We start from the raw sequence: 16,321 nt of genomic DNA, 5'->3' as shown, positions 1-16,321 counted from the left end.
ATTCAATATATAGGTTATTCTATTTTTTTCTTTTTTTTGGGCTGTGTTGGGTCGTCGTTGCTGCGCACAGGCTTTCTCTAGTTGCGGCGAGCGGGGGCTACTCTTCATTGCGTGTGTGGGCTTCTCATTGTGGTGGCTTCTCTTGTTGCAGAGCATGGGCTCTAGGTGTGCGGGCTTCAGTAGTTGTGGCGTGCGGGCTCAGTAGTTGTGGCTCGAGGGCCCTAGAGCACAGCACAGGCTCAGTAGTTGTGGCACATGGGCTTAGTTGCTCCGCGGCGTGTGGGATCTTCCCGGACCAGGGCTCGAACCCGTGTCCCCTGCATTGGCAGGCGGATTTTTCACCACTGTGCCACCAGGGAAGTCCTCTATTTCTTATTACATAGGAAATAAAGAGTAAATATACATATATATTTCTTATACTATACTACCTGTCTCTGAGTAAATCTGAGCTTAATGTTTTTTTTAAAAGTTTAATCTGCATTTGAATATCTACTGTAACTGAGGCAGACCTAAATGCTTTATAAATACTTTCACATGCCCCCACCATATTTTGGCAAAATGTAAACATAATCTTTGCCAAAATAAAGCTGAGTGAAGAATACTGATAATGGCCTATAATGCTTAAGAAATATTCCCGATTTTCACAACTAGCTAAGAAACTATAAACTTATAGTTATTTCAAGATAACCCTACAGGGCCTTTCATTAAATTTACTTCAACACTGCCAGATTTACAGCTCCTTATAAGCTTTGAGACTGGGGAACATTCAAGAGCCCGAGAAGGAAGCATTAACCACCCAGAACATCTTCCCACGGTCAGCCTTAAGCCACTCTCTCCATGTGCGCTGGGCAGTGTACCCAGTGTGGTCTCCTATAACAAGAGAAATGCAAAGCTATCTTGCTGTCAGACCCAGGTCAGCTAACCATCATACCAGTAGTTAAGATGCTAAATTAAAATTTGAAATTAACTACAAAGTTCAATAGCTCATCTCTGGAAACAAATGAAACCAAAACACAACTCTTTTGGTGGTAATTTTGCTATACTAAGCTCAGTCAGCAAAAGAATAAGTTTTAATTTCATTCCACAACTACAAAAACACATCACTGTTTAACTGGCAGTCAAACAGAAAGACAGACCATCACGACAGTGGCTTCTTGTAATGGCTGCATCCCTCAGCAGCTCCCTTCCTGCAGGGGGACGCGGGGAAGGAACACTGACATCTTGCAGACAAGCCTAGACTCGTGCCTTACACACAGAAGAATGCATGACTGACTTTTTCTCGGGAATACACAATGCATATTTTCATCTAATTTTACTGAAAGCAACAAAAAAGGAAGAGCTACAGAACAGTAGTGAGAATACAGCATTGCCACAAAACCAGCATGGGTGGTGGATCAACACTGAGTGAAGGGGACCCACTTCTAACAGGTTTTAACCTGCAGCTGGGATAATGAGTCCGTGGTGTGACACATCTGCAGTAAAGTACACTGAGCACCTTGTAATGGCTGCCACAGCCCCAAACAGCATCACCCTGCCCCCTTTAAAGCACTGTCAGCCCTTAAACAGATGGGCTCGGTGATACTGGTGATACTCATGCAGATATGTTTTGTTAATTAAGGAGACTGACATGAAGATAGATTACACTGTGGTTTAAATAAAGGAAAACAAGTAGATGGGAAAATTCTCTGGCTAAGGGAGTGGGGGCAGGGTGGAGTAACATATATCCCGGCTTAGAAGGGTGATGACAGGTGCAAGTGATGCTAGATATAACATCAGATTCTGAACGACTGAAACTGATACAGAATCTGTCTTCCCACTGTCACTGAGAGAGAAACTAGGCCTGGTTTTTGGCTTCAAAGAATTATGTAACGCTATTAAACCTCACAGAACTCTGAGTACCCTCTTCCCCAAGTTTTCCTGGAGCCAAGTATTACTAAAAACACAGTCTTCCATAGTATAAATAACCCTTACATGGTGCAAAGCTCTTTCAAATACTTTATTTCATTAAAAGACCAATGATACAGTCCAAAAGGTCTTTGGGTCCGAAATCCTGCTTTGATCTGTCTGGCTGCTTCCTTGATAAATAACTGGGCCTGAAAATTTTGATGAAGATACTAATTAATATTTCATAATCCCCATCTTCAATGACTCTAAATGTTTTACAAGCATATACTCAAAAAACCCTCACTCACTATGAGATATACTTCTCTTACCCTCATTTCATAGCCGAGGAAACTGAGGCACAGAGGGGCTAAGGAACTTGCCCGAGGTCCCAAAGCGAGGATAATAAACTGACCTACTGGATCCACGTCAGACCTAGGATGCAATGACTTTCAAGCAAACTGAGTGTGAATGGTGAGGATGAAGTCTTCCTATACAGCCTGCCAATGAAACAGGTGATCAACAGCCAAGGAGAAGAAAGGCAAAAGGCCTTTTTAAAATCACTTAAGGATTACTGATTCAAGACCTGGCCTACTTCCACGAAAACAATAACGCAACACCTCTTCACAGAAAGGAGAACGCCCCTGAGAAGCATCAAGTGCTCTCCGGCTTTTTTCCTCTGCCAATTACAGATTCTCTTCCAGGGAAGCACATCTGGACTTGAAACGCTGTGCCATTACGATCACCTCCCAGCTTGAGGTGCTATGACATTACATTTTATATAAATAAACTGTAATTGTTTTGTGAACAACCAGAGAAAGGAGCTGTTGTTTGGTGTTAGCATCAAGTATTAGGCAGTGCTCCTTATGTATTGCCATAACTTTTAAAGGGGAACAAATTTATAATTCACTGCTACAATGCAGACCACACATCACATGAGAAATTTAGAAACCAGCTGGGATAAGTGCCCCGAGAGATTTTTGAGGACAGGAACCCTTACCTTTCTGCATCTTTGCACCCTACACTACGTGCACTGCATGAAACCTGCATATGAGCATTTCCTGGAGATTATCAACAACGGTAAAGTATTACCAAAAGACCGAAGGTGGCAAGACTAGCAAATTCCAAACCGATTTTGTACAGAAATAAAACTGCGTCTAATAATGCAACAGTTAAATACGGATCCCCGGTCCTTCTCAGAATAAAAACATGCTCTGGGTGTTGGCCGAGGACTTTTCACTTCCAAAAGGAAAAAGAGTAAACCACCACGAACTTTCTGCCTCTCTCATCCTAAACAGCTGAATCATTCACATATTCAACCGCCCAGAATTCTTCCAAGGACTGTCAATGCAGGCTCTGCTTTTTGGGAAGTCCGAATTTAAGACCTTCCCTAGGAGAACACAGAAGAATTATAGGAAATGAACGGGATTCCCAAATGACGCAGACTTAGAGGAGTTGCGTTATCCCTAATCCAACAGGAGGCCCTGGGTATCACATCAATCTCCAGTGAAGGAAAGACACCAGTTTGAGAAAACGTACTCATTCCTCCCACGGATATTTATTAAACCTGTACTTGGCGCAAGGCGCACGGGCACCGGGTGGTGGAATGCGGCTGCCGCGGCCCCACCGCCAGCCCGACGCCCCCGACAGACCGCGGGCCAGGCGCTGGGGCTGGGGGTCCGGGACCCGCCGCTCCCCGGTGCCTCACGCCCGCACGGGTCTCCCGAGCTACGTCGGTTCACTCGTGGCGAAATAACAAACCGGTGTGGCCGCCGCGGGGAGGGTCACGCACACCAGCGCGGCCGGTGGGACTCCGCACCCGCGCGGGGGGGGGGGGGAGCCTCCGAGGGTCCTAGGGGATCCCTGGAGGGCGCATGGGGGCCCCTGGAGCGCCGTGGGGTTCCAGGGGGTGCGTGGGGAGCGCTCCGGGGGTTCCAGGAGATCCCTGGAGGGCAGGTGGGGGACTCCGAGGGTCCTAGGAGGTCCCTGGAGAGTGGGGGGGCCCTGGGGCGTTCTGGGGGGCCCCGAGGGAAGTGGGGGGGCCGCCGGCCAAGGACGGAGACCCCCGCTCAGGGCACGCGCGGTCCGGCGCTCACCCAAAGAGCCCTCGGAGAAAGGAGTGGGAGGCCTTGACTCGCTTCTCGGCCTCCGCCATTAGTTGCACCGCCTCTCGCTCCTTCCCCGCGTTGTCCATGTCGCCAGCCGCGACCGCCGCCACAACCTCCTCTCCGGGTCGGACGCGCCTCCCGCGCCTCCCGGTCTTCTCGCAGCAGCGGGGCGCGCAGCCTGTCGGGAGTTGCAGTCCAGGCCGCGCCCGGGCCGTCCTCTCGCAGCGGCGGGGCGCGGAGGCGCGCCGTGCAACCTGTCGGGAGTTGTAGTCCAGGCCGCACTCCGGCGGCGGGAGCGAGCGAGGCGTCCACTACCATACCCAGAAGGCCGCAGAGCCCGCGGGCGTCGAGGGCCTGGAGGTGGGGGTCCTGACCCTCTGTAGGGCCCTCTGCGAAGGGGAACGTTAATCTTTTAAGGATGTGGGGAACGGAAAAGAGCCCGTGGCTTCCAGAGAAGACCGTCTCAAACTCAAGCATCACGTTGGATCAGGAGTCTCTGCCCAGCACGACCGTGGCCAGGGGATGGACAGGGATGCGGGGACAACGGGGTGGATGAGGACACGGCGGGTGGCAGGCTGGAAAGCTTCACTGCCCGCGAATTCCGCGAGCGTGATGTAAGGCGGCCAGGGACGCAGCTGAAATAATCTTGCGATGCTCCGCCCACCCACCCTCCAGCTCCAGCAGCAGGAGGAACCACGTTTATCTTCAGAGCAAGGCATTTAAGAAGGAAACGTTTGCCCCAATATAAATTCAGAGTTGGGGCTTCTCTGGTGGTGCAGTGGTTAAGAATCTGCCAGCCAATGCAGGGGACACGGGTACTAAGCCCTGGTCTGGGAAGATCCCACATGCTGTGGAGCAACTAAGCCTGTGGACCACAACTACTGAGCCTGCGCTCTAGAGCCCGCGAGCCACAACTACTGGAGCCCGCGCGCCTAGAGCCCATGCTCCGCAACAAGAGAAGCCACCGCAACAAGAAGCCCGTGCACCACAAGGAAGAGTAGCCCCCACTAGACGCAACTAGAGAAAGCTTGCGTGCAGCAAAGAAGACCCAACGCAGCCAAAAATAAATAAATAAATAAATTTATTTTTTTTAAAAATTCAGAGTTGTTTTTCAGTCTCCGCATATTGTAGCTTTCTGTCGGTCCTCTTCCTTGGTTAAAGAAGACTTGCATATATGGGATATGTGCATAATCCTCTGTTTTTATTGACTGAATTCTTTTCAATGGATGTGAGCCATTGAGCTCTCTTATTCTTTACATAATGCTGGCCATAGTGTGGAGTGGGTCTCCTGGGACACAGTTCTGCCTGTCAGGAATTTATAATCTCCTAGCAGAAGTAGCTGTAGATAGATGCTACCCTGTGCCAACGATTTCCAGGCCTGTCCTGGAAGGTCAGAGGGAGTTATTTTTTAATGCAGAGTCTAGACCATTTACATTTGGCAATGCTAAAGCAGAGGTGGTGAAGCAAATATGAAAATCGCTGCCAAATGAGAACTTGAGACAGTTTCAAACTATTAATAAATACACTGTGGGCACTGGCACACAAAATACATCTAAGCAAATGAAGCCTGAACTGGGAGAGCAAGGCAAGAAGGGCCAAACTCCTAATAAGAAAGGTCACTAAAGCGTATGTCACAGAGTCCCTGAAGTGCAGCCACTCTAGAGACGGAAGGAAGCCTCAGATCCTCAGGCAGAGTTTATTTTACTACATGCATTATTCTAACTTCAAAAAGCTAATCTGGAGCAGTATTGGTGAAGAAGGAAGCAGGAAATTAGAGGAAGTAAATGCAGGAGTAAAGAGAAAAACTGCAAAAAGTGGACACGAGCAGTCGAGAAGCAGAGCAGTCTGTGGGGATTTGGTGGAGGGTCCAACTCGAAAACTCCCAGTGCAGCGTGAGTGTGTTGATTAAAGCAGTTCCCAAAGGATGTTCAAGAAATACTGATCCCTAAGCCCCTCGCTCTTTGTATTGGCATCTTGTGGAGCTGGAGTCTAGGAAGTGTACGTTTAAGAAAGAACACCACTATTCTGAAGCATGCAATTCTAGATTCTCAAATCTGTAGTCAGCGGAGAAGGAGGCAGGATGGACTGCCTCCTCTAAACCAGAACTTGCCGTGATGGGTGGCAGGGGGACATCTGGACAGTTTTGATGTTTCTGGGTATTTCACTCAGTCTCTTCTTTCTCACGGGCACTCCCAGCCTTCCCCCCAGACCACACCCCTGTGGGAAAAAACTTCAAACCTTCATTGTTGTGTCAAGTGCGTGTTTTCTTTTCCCGGTGGCAGGGCAGAGGGACAGACGTCTCAGAATGAGCACTGACCAGAGGGACGGAGGAGGGGTCCTCAAAGCAGGAGGGAGGAGCTGTAGTGGACCAAGGAGGGGGCGAGGCCCTGGAGTAGATCCGAAGGAGCCGTGGCCCGCACCTGTGCCAGCCAGGATGGTGGCCACTTAAATTTAGATCAGATGATATGAAATGAAATGTAAATTTCACCCCTCAGTCAGGCCACATTTCAACTGCTGAACAGCCACATGTAGCTAGTGGCTGCCATTTTATCACTGCACAGAGTTCTAGTGGACAACACTGGCCTGTGCATACCTTGCCTTTCGGCAGCTCTGGACACTTCGAAGAAAAGAGGAAGACGGCTTCAGAGCTTCTGAGAAGATGGAGCTGGAAAAGAGGAGCTTCACCCCGAACGAGACGGAACCAGGCAGAAGCTGCAGGCCTATCCCTGTGAGCAGGTCAGGTGACGGACACACAGGAGTAGATGGAATGTCATGTCCACCCACCCACCTGAGAGGTGGTCTGCAAAGGCAGACACAGGTCCTGTGACAGCTGCAGCTCTAGGAAAGGCGGGTCAGGACGTGACCCACATGGGAATCTAGGTGTGGTGTCTGCATGTGCTCGCAGAGGGGCTGCAGCATGGGGGTCCCGTGTGGAGCCAGCACCTGCGGGGGCAGCGGGCACCCTTGTGGCCTGCCTCAGGGTGCCTCTGACTGCTCAGTGGCCAGGCGGCAGCTGCCAGGTACAGCTCACCTAGTGTCACCCTCTGTTCCAAAGTCAGTAGGAAACTTCCGATGGTGACTAGCACTTAATCTTCCTGTGCCTGCAGCTCCCACCTGCCGGCACCTGCAATTCTCCTGACGGTTCTCTCTGGCCTTCCAGCCTGCTCTGATTGGATGCTGCGGGAGGCAAGGGGGAGGTAATTAACCTCATGAACAGGGGAATTCATGCCCCTTTGCCTCCTGGGAGCAGCCCTCAGTCAGCGACTGTTAGAAGTTGGAGGATAAATACCCCTCTGGTGGGACAGCTGAGGAATGTTCTACACTCTCCCCCGAGGCGCTCAGTGGGAATGAGCCCCTGTTGCCAAAAGGAGAAGGTAGCTTGTTCGGTGCCCGCCCTGCATTGGCTTCCTTCCCTGCCCTGTCCCCACACCCCTACTGGCGCTGCCTAGTGGTGTCACCTCCCCACAAACTGCTCTCACTAGAATCCTTGTCTCGAGGTCTGCTTCTGGGAGGACACCAGTCTGGACGGGGAGAGTGTGTGCTGAGGACCAGTAGGTGCGTTCCGGCCCCCGTGCTCATTGCAAGTTCATCAGCCGAGCTTCTCACCTGTGGGTCACTGCAGACGCAGGGCTCTGGTTCCCACTTCCAACGTGGTATAAAACCACAACAGCCATTTGTCACTGTCATCCCCCGTGGTCGAGGCGCTGCCTGGGATGCCTGGCGTCTCACTCGGGGTCTCTCAGTGAGGGTGTAGCTGGAGCTGGGGTTGACTCTTCCCACTCACCCGGTGCCGGGGGTGGGAAGACTCATGTGGCCCCTCGCAGGCTCTCTCTGGACTCACGTGGTGGCCAAAGAGCCAGAGGTGCTGGGGGCTGGGACCCAGGCAGCAGCCCCATCACCTTTAACCTAGTCTCCAAAGTTTCCAGGCATCACTTCCGTTTCCCGGAAGGAAATCACTCACCCGTGTTCAAGGGGAGGGTCTCAAAGGCTTTGCAGACATGTTAAAACCTCCACAGTTAGGTTCCAGGGAGCCAGCCCCCACCCTGGTCCACTCTGGTTGTGCTGACAAAGCTGGGAAGCGGGAGCCCCCAAGCTGGGAGCCGCCCTTGCCTCCAAGGGCCCTGGAGCCCTGACAGGCTCTGCCCCGTCTTCAGCTGCCTCCTCCAAGGACATCTCGGCCTCGCTTCCATCTGCAGCATGAGTGGCTCAGAGGCAGCCAGTCAAAGCCAGGCCCCATCCACTGCTCCCCTTTAGAAAGAGGGAAAAAGGAAGCCATTCCAGAAGGCCCTTCATCCAAAAGCATCGAAGTAACGAAATCAGGACAACGAATGTTCTCCGTTCTTGTTGATGAGGTTGGGCTTCTGTACTTTTTGCAGCATTAAGGATAGAATTTAATTACTTTATTTCCAGTGGTTCTTTTCATTTTCCTCAAGGACTTGCAAAACGCAAGAGCAATTGAATGGGGAGCTTCAGAGGAATCATTGGATCTGTGTTTTCTTATTACAGTTGTTTTTACTTTTCAAAACAACATTTGGGTATGTGTATGTTTGAGACATTTCACACCATGTCAAAATTTCTAGAAATATTCCCGAAGGCGGCTTTGTTAATATTATTTAACATTTCCTTAAGAAATTATTTTATAAAATTTAGAACAAAGAATTAGAAAAGGTAAAATTAATTTAATACACAATATCTGTTATAGGAAACATAGAAAATCTTAAGTTAAAATAAATACTCATGAAAAAATAGTACTGTTGTTAATGTTATTCTTCTAATTAATCTATATGAAATTCTAAAACGTGTTTTGAAATTAGCTTGATGCTTTTAAATATGGTAAATAGGTATAAAAACAAAGATGACACAACTTTTATTCATATGATATGTCCAAAGACCTCTCTTCTTTCAGCTTAATATAATTCTTTTCAAAGTTATGGTTCTGAGCTACAGGTACAATGGCTTAAAGGGAAAAAATAGTTTATTTCCTGGACTGTTCTGATATCCTTTCACATTATTTTTTTAATGGAATTTGTTTATTTTAATATTTATTTATTTGGCTGCACTGAGTCTTAGTTCCCTGACCAGGGATCGAACCCGTGACCCCTGCATTGGGCATACAGAGTCTTAACCACTGGACCACCAGGGAAGTCCCTCCTTTCACATTATTATTTAATGCCACATTAAATGAAATTTTAGGAAAAAAATTTTCACCCATATTTCTACCTACCTGAGACTTTCTTTTTCACAAATATGTTTTCCTATCAAATCTTTATCTTTTACACTGCTATATTTAAAATGGATGACCAACAAGGACCTACCGTATAGCACAGGGACCTCTGTTCGATATTATGTAACAACCTAAATGGGAAAATATATAAGTAAGTCACTTTGCTGTACACCTGAAACTATCACGACATTATTAATCAACTATACTCTAATATAAAATAGAGTTAAAAAAATAAATAAAATAAAATAAATATTTTAAATATCTTTTAAACCTACAAATATGCAGGAATTATTAGGGTGTATATTTGTATTTTGTTTAGGAAAGAAGCATTTTCTACATTGCTACAAGTCTTTGTAATTGATTGTTCATGGGTAATAGTTCACTGCACTGAATTTAACATATCCGTTCCCCATTGTGGCATATTTGGGTTTTGTCACATTTGGCTATTACCAAAACACTCAGGGCCGTCCCAAAGTGCAAGAAGCGTTTTCCCAGCAGCGGTCACGTGGACTCAGCTTCTCTAGGGTGTGGTGCCGGCCCCTCTTCACACTCCGCCTCTCTGTACTGGTGACGGGATCCGGAAACACTGGTGATGCTTGTTGCCCATGGATTCTGTGCCTGCAACTGTGCCAATTCCCTAACATTTATTTGTAACCAAAATCAACACCCAGGGCACTTTTGCGGTCATTTGCAGACGTGTGCAGAGCAGGAGATATTGGCGTGCTCGATGCACACGAGGACGAGTCCACACGCTGGTCTCGTATTGTAAATGACTGTCCTTCTCGTAGTCTATTTAGTGCCACGTCTTTCACATTTTGTACTTTCTGTTGGCGATTTCGCTATTTAAACCGACCCCCGAGCATGGTGCTGAAGTGCTATCTAGCGTCCTCAGGGGAGAAGGCGGGCCATGCCCTCCAGAGGAAACACGGCTGTTGGATAAGCGTCGTTCAGGCACGAGTTACAGGGCTGTTGGCTGTGAGTCCCTGTTAATGAGTCAACGAGATGTCAAATAAAACGATATATTTCATATACAAGATGGTGACATACTGATGGGTGACCAGACACTCACGGGAAGCAAACCTATGTTACTCTGGGATGGCGATGGTTCAGTCCTTGTTAATTTAGGGTTTGTGCTGACTTTACAGAACGGAACTACCTCGAATGGTGAGAATCGACTACATTAGGAGGGTATCTGGTAAAGACAATGAAATGAAGTCAGATCAGGGAATCTCTCTTTCCCACTCCCTAAAAGAAATGGATAAAGTAAAAATCTAGCAACTCTTCCTGAGAATTAAGACAGAGAAATCTCCCTGTGTCAGATCACGTTGCCCCCAGCCCCACTCACCACCCATCTGTGAGGTGCTGTCTGTCCTGTGGTGCTGACCTGTACGGACTCCATCAATGGGGCCTTGACCTCTGACTTCCTGTTGTGTCTGGCCAAAAAGGTGCCCAGCCTGTGGTGGAGGGCAGAAGGTAAGGGACATCCCCCGACCAGGTGGCCAGCTGAGGCTCCCCTCATCCCGTAGCAAATGATGGCCCTATGCCCTGGGCTCCCTTGCCCTTGCAGCATTGTAGATCACCCCATAAATAAGCCCCCCTATTGCTAGTGTATCCTATTTACTGCTGGGACCCTGACAGACACACTCCCCAGCTCTTTGTCTGAAGACAGTATAACCTTGAAACCCAGACCAGAAAAGGTCAGTGTGAGAAAGGACAATTTTGGGCCAGTCTCTCTTAGGAACATGAACACAAAAATTTTAAACAAACATTAGCAAGCACACCATGCAAAAAAATCTTGATGGTTATGGACATAAATGTGAAATGCTAAACTTTAAGAAGTTTTAAGTGAAAATACAGGAAAGAAGCTTTATGACCTTGATTTCCTAAATAGACATCGAAACTGCAAACCGTAAGAGAAAAAATCGATACGTTCACTCCCTTAAGATTAAAGATTTATTTTCACCAACTTTGCATGACTCCGACAAAAAGACAAAACCACAACCCAGAAAAAGATATTTGCACCACATTTGCCCTCAGGTAATTATTATTAAGGGTAAAGAAATTCTACAAATCAATGGAAGACCAACAATCAAGTAGAAAACATGGGCAAAGGACTTAAAGAACTGAAGGTTACAACAAAGTCTGGGTCCTCTTCAGCTTTTGCTGCTCATTGCCTCAGGAGGACAGTAGTTTGTTCATAGAAAACCAGAAAGACAGCAGGGAAGTAGCCAGAGGCCTGTGGGGCCTGGATGCCTTTTCTTTGCTTTCAGGATGGGGCCTGATGGCTGTTTAAGTGGAGTAGCCTGCTTAGGAACTGGTAAACCAACATTGCAGGATTATGGACACCGTCTGCAGAAAAGCAATGTGACAAAGGACAACGGCGTGTGACAAACCCGCCACCCTCGGTCCCCAGGTGGAAGTCCCATGGAGACAGAATGCCAGCCCCTGTGACCTCTCTGACCTTCTGAGTCCCATGGTTTCTCAGGTGTCCTAGTCTGGAAAGAGCAAACGTCCGCTGGGCCTTTTGAGGTGGTGCCAGCTCCAAGCCATCTGGAGCTCCGCCTCGTCACTGCTGGCTCTCTGCTGCTGGCCTGCTCCCCGGGGCCAGCAGGCCTCTCCAGCCAGGGTCAGCCACGTCCTTCCGCTGCAGCCCGGGGATCAGGGCTGCCGCCGGCGGCTGGCAGTGTTCCCTGCAGCCTCCGCCGGGAGCGTGCGGGACAGCCACCCCTCCATCCCGGGGCTGCTCCCTGCTGGGCTCTCTTTGAAGGGTTTCTGGTGGCAGGGTGAGCCTCAAATAGATTGGCTTCCTGCCTGGGTTACATCCAGGTCAGCAGCCAGGCCAGATCAGGACTATTTAGGGGACAAGGCGGAGCTTATCAGACACAAACACGAACAAAACAAAACAAAAAGACGGTGGAGAGAAGAACCCAGAGGAAGCCAGCCTGCTGTTTGCAAGGGCTCATTTGTTCCCCCAGATAGAGAAGAGGCTTGGGGGCAGACGCAGGTCCCTAAGAGAGCGTGACGCTGTGACCCGTGTCCCAGGCCCAGGCCGGCAGTGGCAGAGGGATGGAGGGAGGGAATGGCCAGAAGCCTGGGGCCAGTCCACCTGCCTCACCTCCTCCTTCTTATTAAAACAGCTGAAGCCCTGCCCCAGGCACCATGCTGGCACTTCTGTACCTTTTATCATTTAACTTTCACAGTCAGCTTCCTATGACACCGATTTTACAGGCTCGGAAACAGACTCAGGAGGTAAAGCAATGGCCAAGCCACAGTGGCGAGGCTGCCCCACCTCGGCCCCTGCTGGGCAGCGCCCCCCTTCACAGCAGCCCAGGCCACACAGTGAGACCAGACTGACCACTGACCAGCCCGGATGTCTGGACCCAGCCTGGCTGGGCAGGGGATGCTCTACCTGGCAACCTGTCCTGGAGCATGCCGGGCGCCCTAGGGCATGTGTTCCCACCTGCTACATGACCTCCAGGTTCCCCCCCCACTTTGGGGAGCAATGGCACCCCACTTCAGATGTCCAGTCAGAGCGTAACACGACGAGCAGAGGTTTTGACCAGGGTGATCTGTGCCGGCCCTGAGAACTTCACAGGACGAGGGCGGCAGGGGTGGGGGACACAGCAATGACCAAGGTAGGACCAGGGAGTGGGTTAAAAGCCACAGCCAGGAAACTCCTGTCTCCAGACCCCAGCCTCACAAGCAGAGCCTTTCTGCTGAGTGCGAAGGCAGTTTCATTTCCTGCTTATCTTCCCTTGGGAGCAGCTGATAAAGAAATCCCAAGCCTGGTTGGCAACAGCAAAACGAGGAAGTTGTGCAGCTCACAGAGGGGCCCCCCTTGGATCCCTGCTACCTGACCCACACACAACCAGCCAAGGGCTCATCTGAGATGAATCCCATCCTCTTGCCACCGTGACTGGTGCAGCCATGGCTCTGCTACCAGGTTCAGCCTGTGAGTCAGGAGGTCAGGTTTGTTGGACTCTTGGGAAAGATGTTTCCTCTTTCTTAAGAACCAACTATTGTCTTCCTCTGGGTGGCGTGGCAGCAGACGAGAAGGTAGCCTGGGTCTAGGCAGGTGGAAAGGGCCAAGGTGCGGACCTCACTCTTCTCATCCTTGCCCTCGCAAGGCTCTGCAGGGGCAGCCCTTTCCCACTCAGTGGCCCGGGTACCAGTCAGGAAAAGGGGTGGTGGCAGGAGGGGGACTCCAGTCTGAGTGTCTGTTCCACAGGAAGCTCTGTGCTTATTCCTGCCCACCCTTCATCCATCCATCCATCCACCTGCCCACCCACTCACTCATCCATCCATCCATCCATCCATCCATCCACCCAACTGTCCATCCATCCTTCTATCCATCCACCTGCCCACCCACTCACTCATCCATCCATCCATCCATCCATCCATCCATCCATTCATCCATCCATCCCTCCATCCACCCAACTGTCCACCCATCCTTCTATCCATCCATCTGTCCATTCATCCACCTGTCCTTCCACTTACTCATTCATCCATTTGTCCATGCATCCGTCCATCCGTCTGTTCATCCATCCATCTGTCCTTCCATCCACCTCTCCACCCACCCACTCATCCATACATCCAAACTGCTCTTTTGAGGTATAATTGACATACAATGAACTCACATATTTAAACTCACACTTTGATGAGCTTTGACATACGAATCTCCCATGAGATCATCTGTACAATCCATAAAAATGAACACATCTACCCCCCAAAGTTTCCTCATGCCCCTGTGCATTCCCTCCTTCCCACCCCTTGTTCCATGGACATACACAGGCCCCATATTTGCTGTGGTTCCATGCTATAACCAGGCCATATTTTCCCCTTCTTCTATTGACAAGAACGGGGTTCCCATTTTTCACTTTTCATGAACATAACCAACAAGTGTACCCTTATTCCATGGAAATAGTCAGGCTCCCTATTTTCCTCTTACCCCTTGGTTGTAACCAAGCAACATATTTTCCTATTATTCCATGGAAATAAATACGTCCTCTATTTTCCCCTTGTTCTGTGGACATGATTGGGCCAGATACAGAGCCAGGGCCTCTAGTTCCCTGTTAGTTATTTCATGGACATAACCAAGTTCCCTATTGTGAGATAATAGAAAATATACATACTGGTGTCTGCCCCTGGTTCCTGGCACAGGGCTCCTGGAACCCCATAACTTCCTGGGTGATGGGGGTGTCTTCTGTTCTAATGACGTGACTCTGGGTGGCTTCTGGATGGATGGAAGCTGGTCACCAGAAAGACCAGGCCATGATTGGAAGCTTGGGATTTTTAGCCCTACCTCTGCTTTCTTTTGAGAAGGGAGAAGGGCTGAAAATGGAGTTCGATCATGCCTACCTGATGAAGCTGCCGTAAAATCCCGAAAGTATGGGATACAGAGACTATCGGGGTTGGTGCACACATGGAGGTGCTGGGAGAGTGGCGCCTGGGCGGGGCGTGGAAGCTCCGTGCCCCTCTGCACACACCTGCCCTATGGGTCTCTTGCATCTGGATGGTTGTCTGTATCCTTTATCATATCCTTTTATAATAAACTGGTAAACCTAAGTAAATGGTTCCCTGAGTTCTGTAAGCCTCACTAGCAAATTAATCGAACCCGAGGAGGGGGTCATGGTGACCTCCGATCTCCAGCCGGTCGGTCAGAAGCACAGGTGACGAAGTGGACTTGCGGTTGTCCTAGAAGTGTGGGGCGGGGGGGCGTCTTGCAGGCCTGAACCCTTACCCTGTGGGGTCTGATGCCATCTCCAGGTAGGTGGTGTCAGAATGGAGTTGAATTGTAGGACGTTCAGCCAGTGTCACAGGGAGTTGCTTGTTGTGGGGAAAACACCCACCTATTTGGGAACCAGAAGTGTCAGAAGGTGTGTTTAGTGGGAGTAGTAAAGGAGATTCATGGGAAACAAAGACACAGTCGGGGAGAAATGGGATTTTCCTACACAGGTGGAAAGCTGAGTTTTTCCTTTATACCGATTTTCCCCTTTCCCGTAGAAATGTCCAGAGACCCTCCTTTCCCTAATCCCATGGGTATGCCCAGGTTCCCTGTTTGCCCTGTTAATGGGTGTGATCAGGCCCCTTCCTCTGACTTCATGGACTTGCCCAGGCCATGGGTTTCCTCTTATTCCCTGGACATAGCTGCGTCTTCTCTTTTCTTCTCACTGCTGGACACCAAGGGCTCCACTGTCCCATGACTCCACGAAGCAATCAGGCCTCATACTCTCCCTTTCCATGCATTTTGTCAGTCTCAATATTTTTCTCCTAATTTGTGGACAGAGGCCCCTATTCCCACCGTATTTCATGGACATGACAGGCCCACGGTTTCCCCTTATTTTATGGACATTAAGTTTTTGCCTTCCCCCACAGCATGTTCCAGCTATTTTCCCTTATCCCATGATCTTAACCAAGCCCCTGTTTCCCCTTCTATCGTGGACATGACCAAGGCCCCAGTTTCCCCCTCAACTATGGAAACAATCCGTCCTCTGTATCTTCCCTCTGATTCATGGATGGACCACTGCTGCCTGATTCATCTTGCCCCGTGGATGTCATCCGGCCCCTATTCTTCCCTTTCCGTGGACGGGACCAGAATGCCATTTTCCCCTTAGTCCATGATCATGCCCTGCTGCATCCTTACTCCTGGGGAGAACCGTAGCCCTGCTTTTTCCTCATTCCACAGGCATGACCGGGACTCCTACTTTTCCCTTAGGTATAGAACTGATGGGGCCTCCTATTTCCTCCCATTTCCTCCTGTTTCCTCGGATGTGTTCATTCCCCTTCTCCCTTTCCTGGGACGTGACCAGGGCCCCTGTCCTCCCCTTGTTCCATGGATATAATCAGCCTCCGATTTTCCCCTAGTCATCGTGTGATAGGCTAAATAACGTCCCTCCACAAGATATTCACATCCTAAACCCCAGGAACCTGTGAACATAATCTTAAACGGTAAAGAAGGGCAGAAGTGATGAAGTTCCAGATCTTGAGGTGGGCAGACATCCTGGATTCTCCAGTCTGGTTCTGAGTGTCGCCCCTCTATCCTCATAAGGGGGAGGCAGAGAGGAGCAGGGAGGCCACGTGACCACAAGGGCAGGGATTGGCATGATGA

General features: G+C 49.6%; 1 protein-coding gene across 3 annotated transcripts in view; it reads right to left on the bottom strand.

The window, feature by feature from the left end:
• NAPB (NSF attachment protein beta) overlaps positions 1 to 4,152 on the bottom strand; it is a 39,861-nt gene extending 35,709 nt beyond the window's left edge. Inside the window, exon 1 of one of the 3 annotated variants that reach the window (XM_036825035.1) lies at positions 3,978 to 4,152. In XM_036825035.1, coding sequence (XP_036680930.1) covers positions 3,978 to 4,075 — 98 coding nt within the window. In that variant the 5' untranslated portion in view covers positions 4,076 to 4,152. The remainder of the gene's footprint in view (positions 1 to 3,977) is intronic. The other 2 variants (XM_036825034.1, XM_036825036.1) reach the window with 2 other exon arrangements.
• Positions 4,153 to 16,321: the final 12,169 nt, after the last annotated feature.

Source organism: Balaenoptera musculus, chromosome 15 (assembly GCF_009873245.2).
Source record: "Balaenoptera musculus isolate JJ_BM4_2016_0621 chromosome 15, mBalMus1.pri.v3, whole genome shotgun sequence".
Lineage (NCBI taxonomy): Eukaryota > Metazoa > Chordata > Mammalia > Artiodactyla > Balaenopteridae > Balaenoptera > Balaenoptera musculus.
Note: the sequence above shows the minus strand (reverse complement) of the source record. Positions and strands in the feature narration are given on the sequence as shown.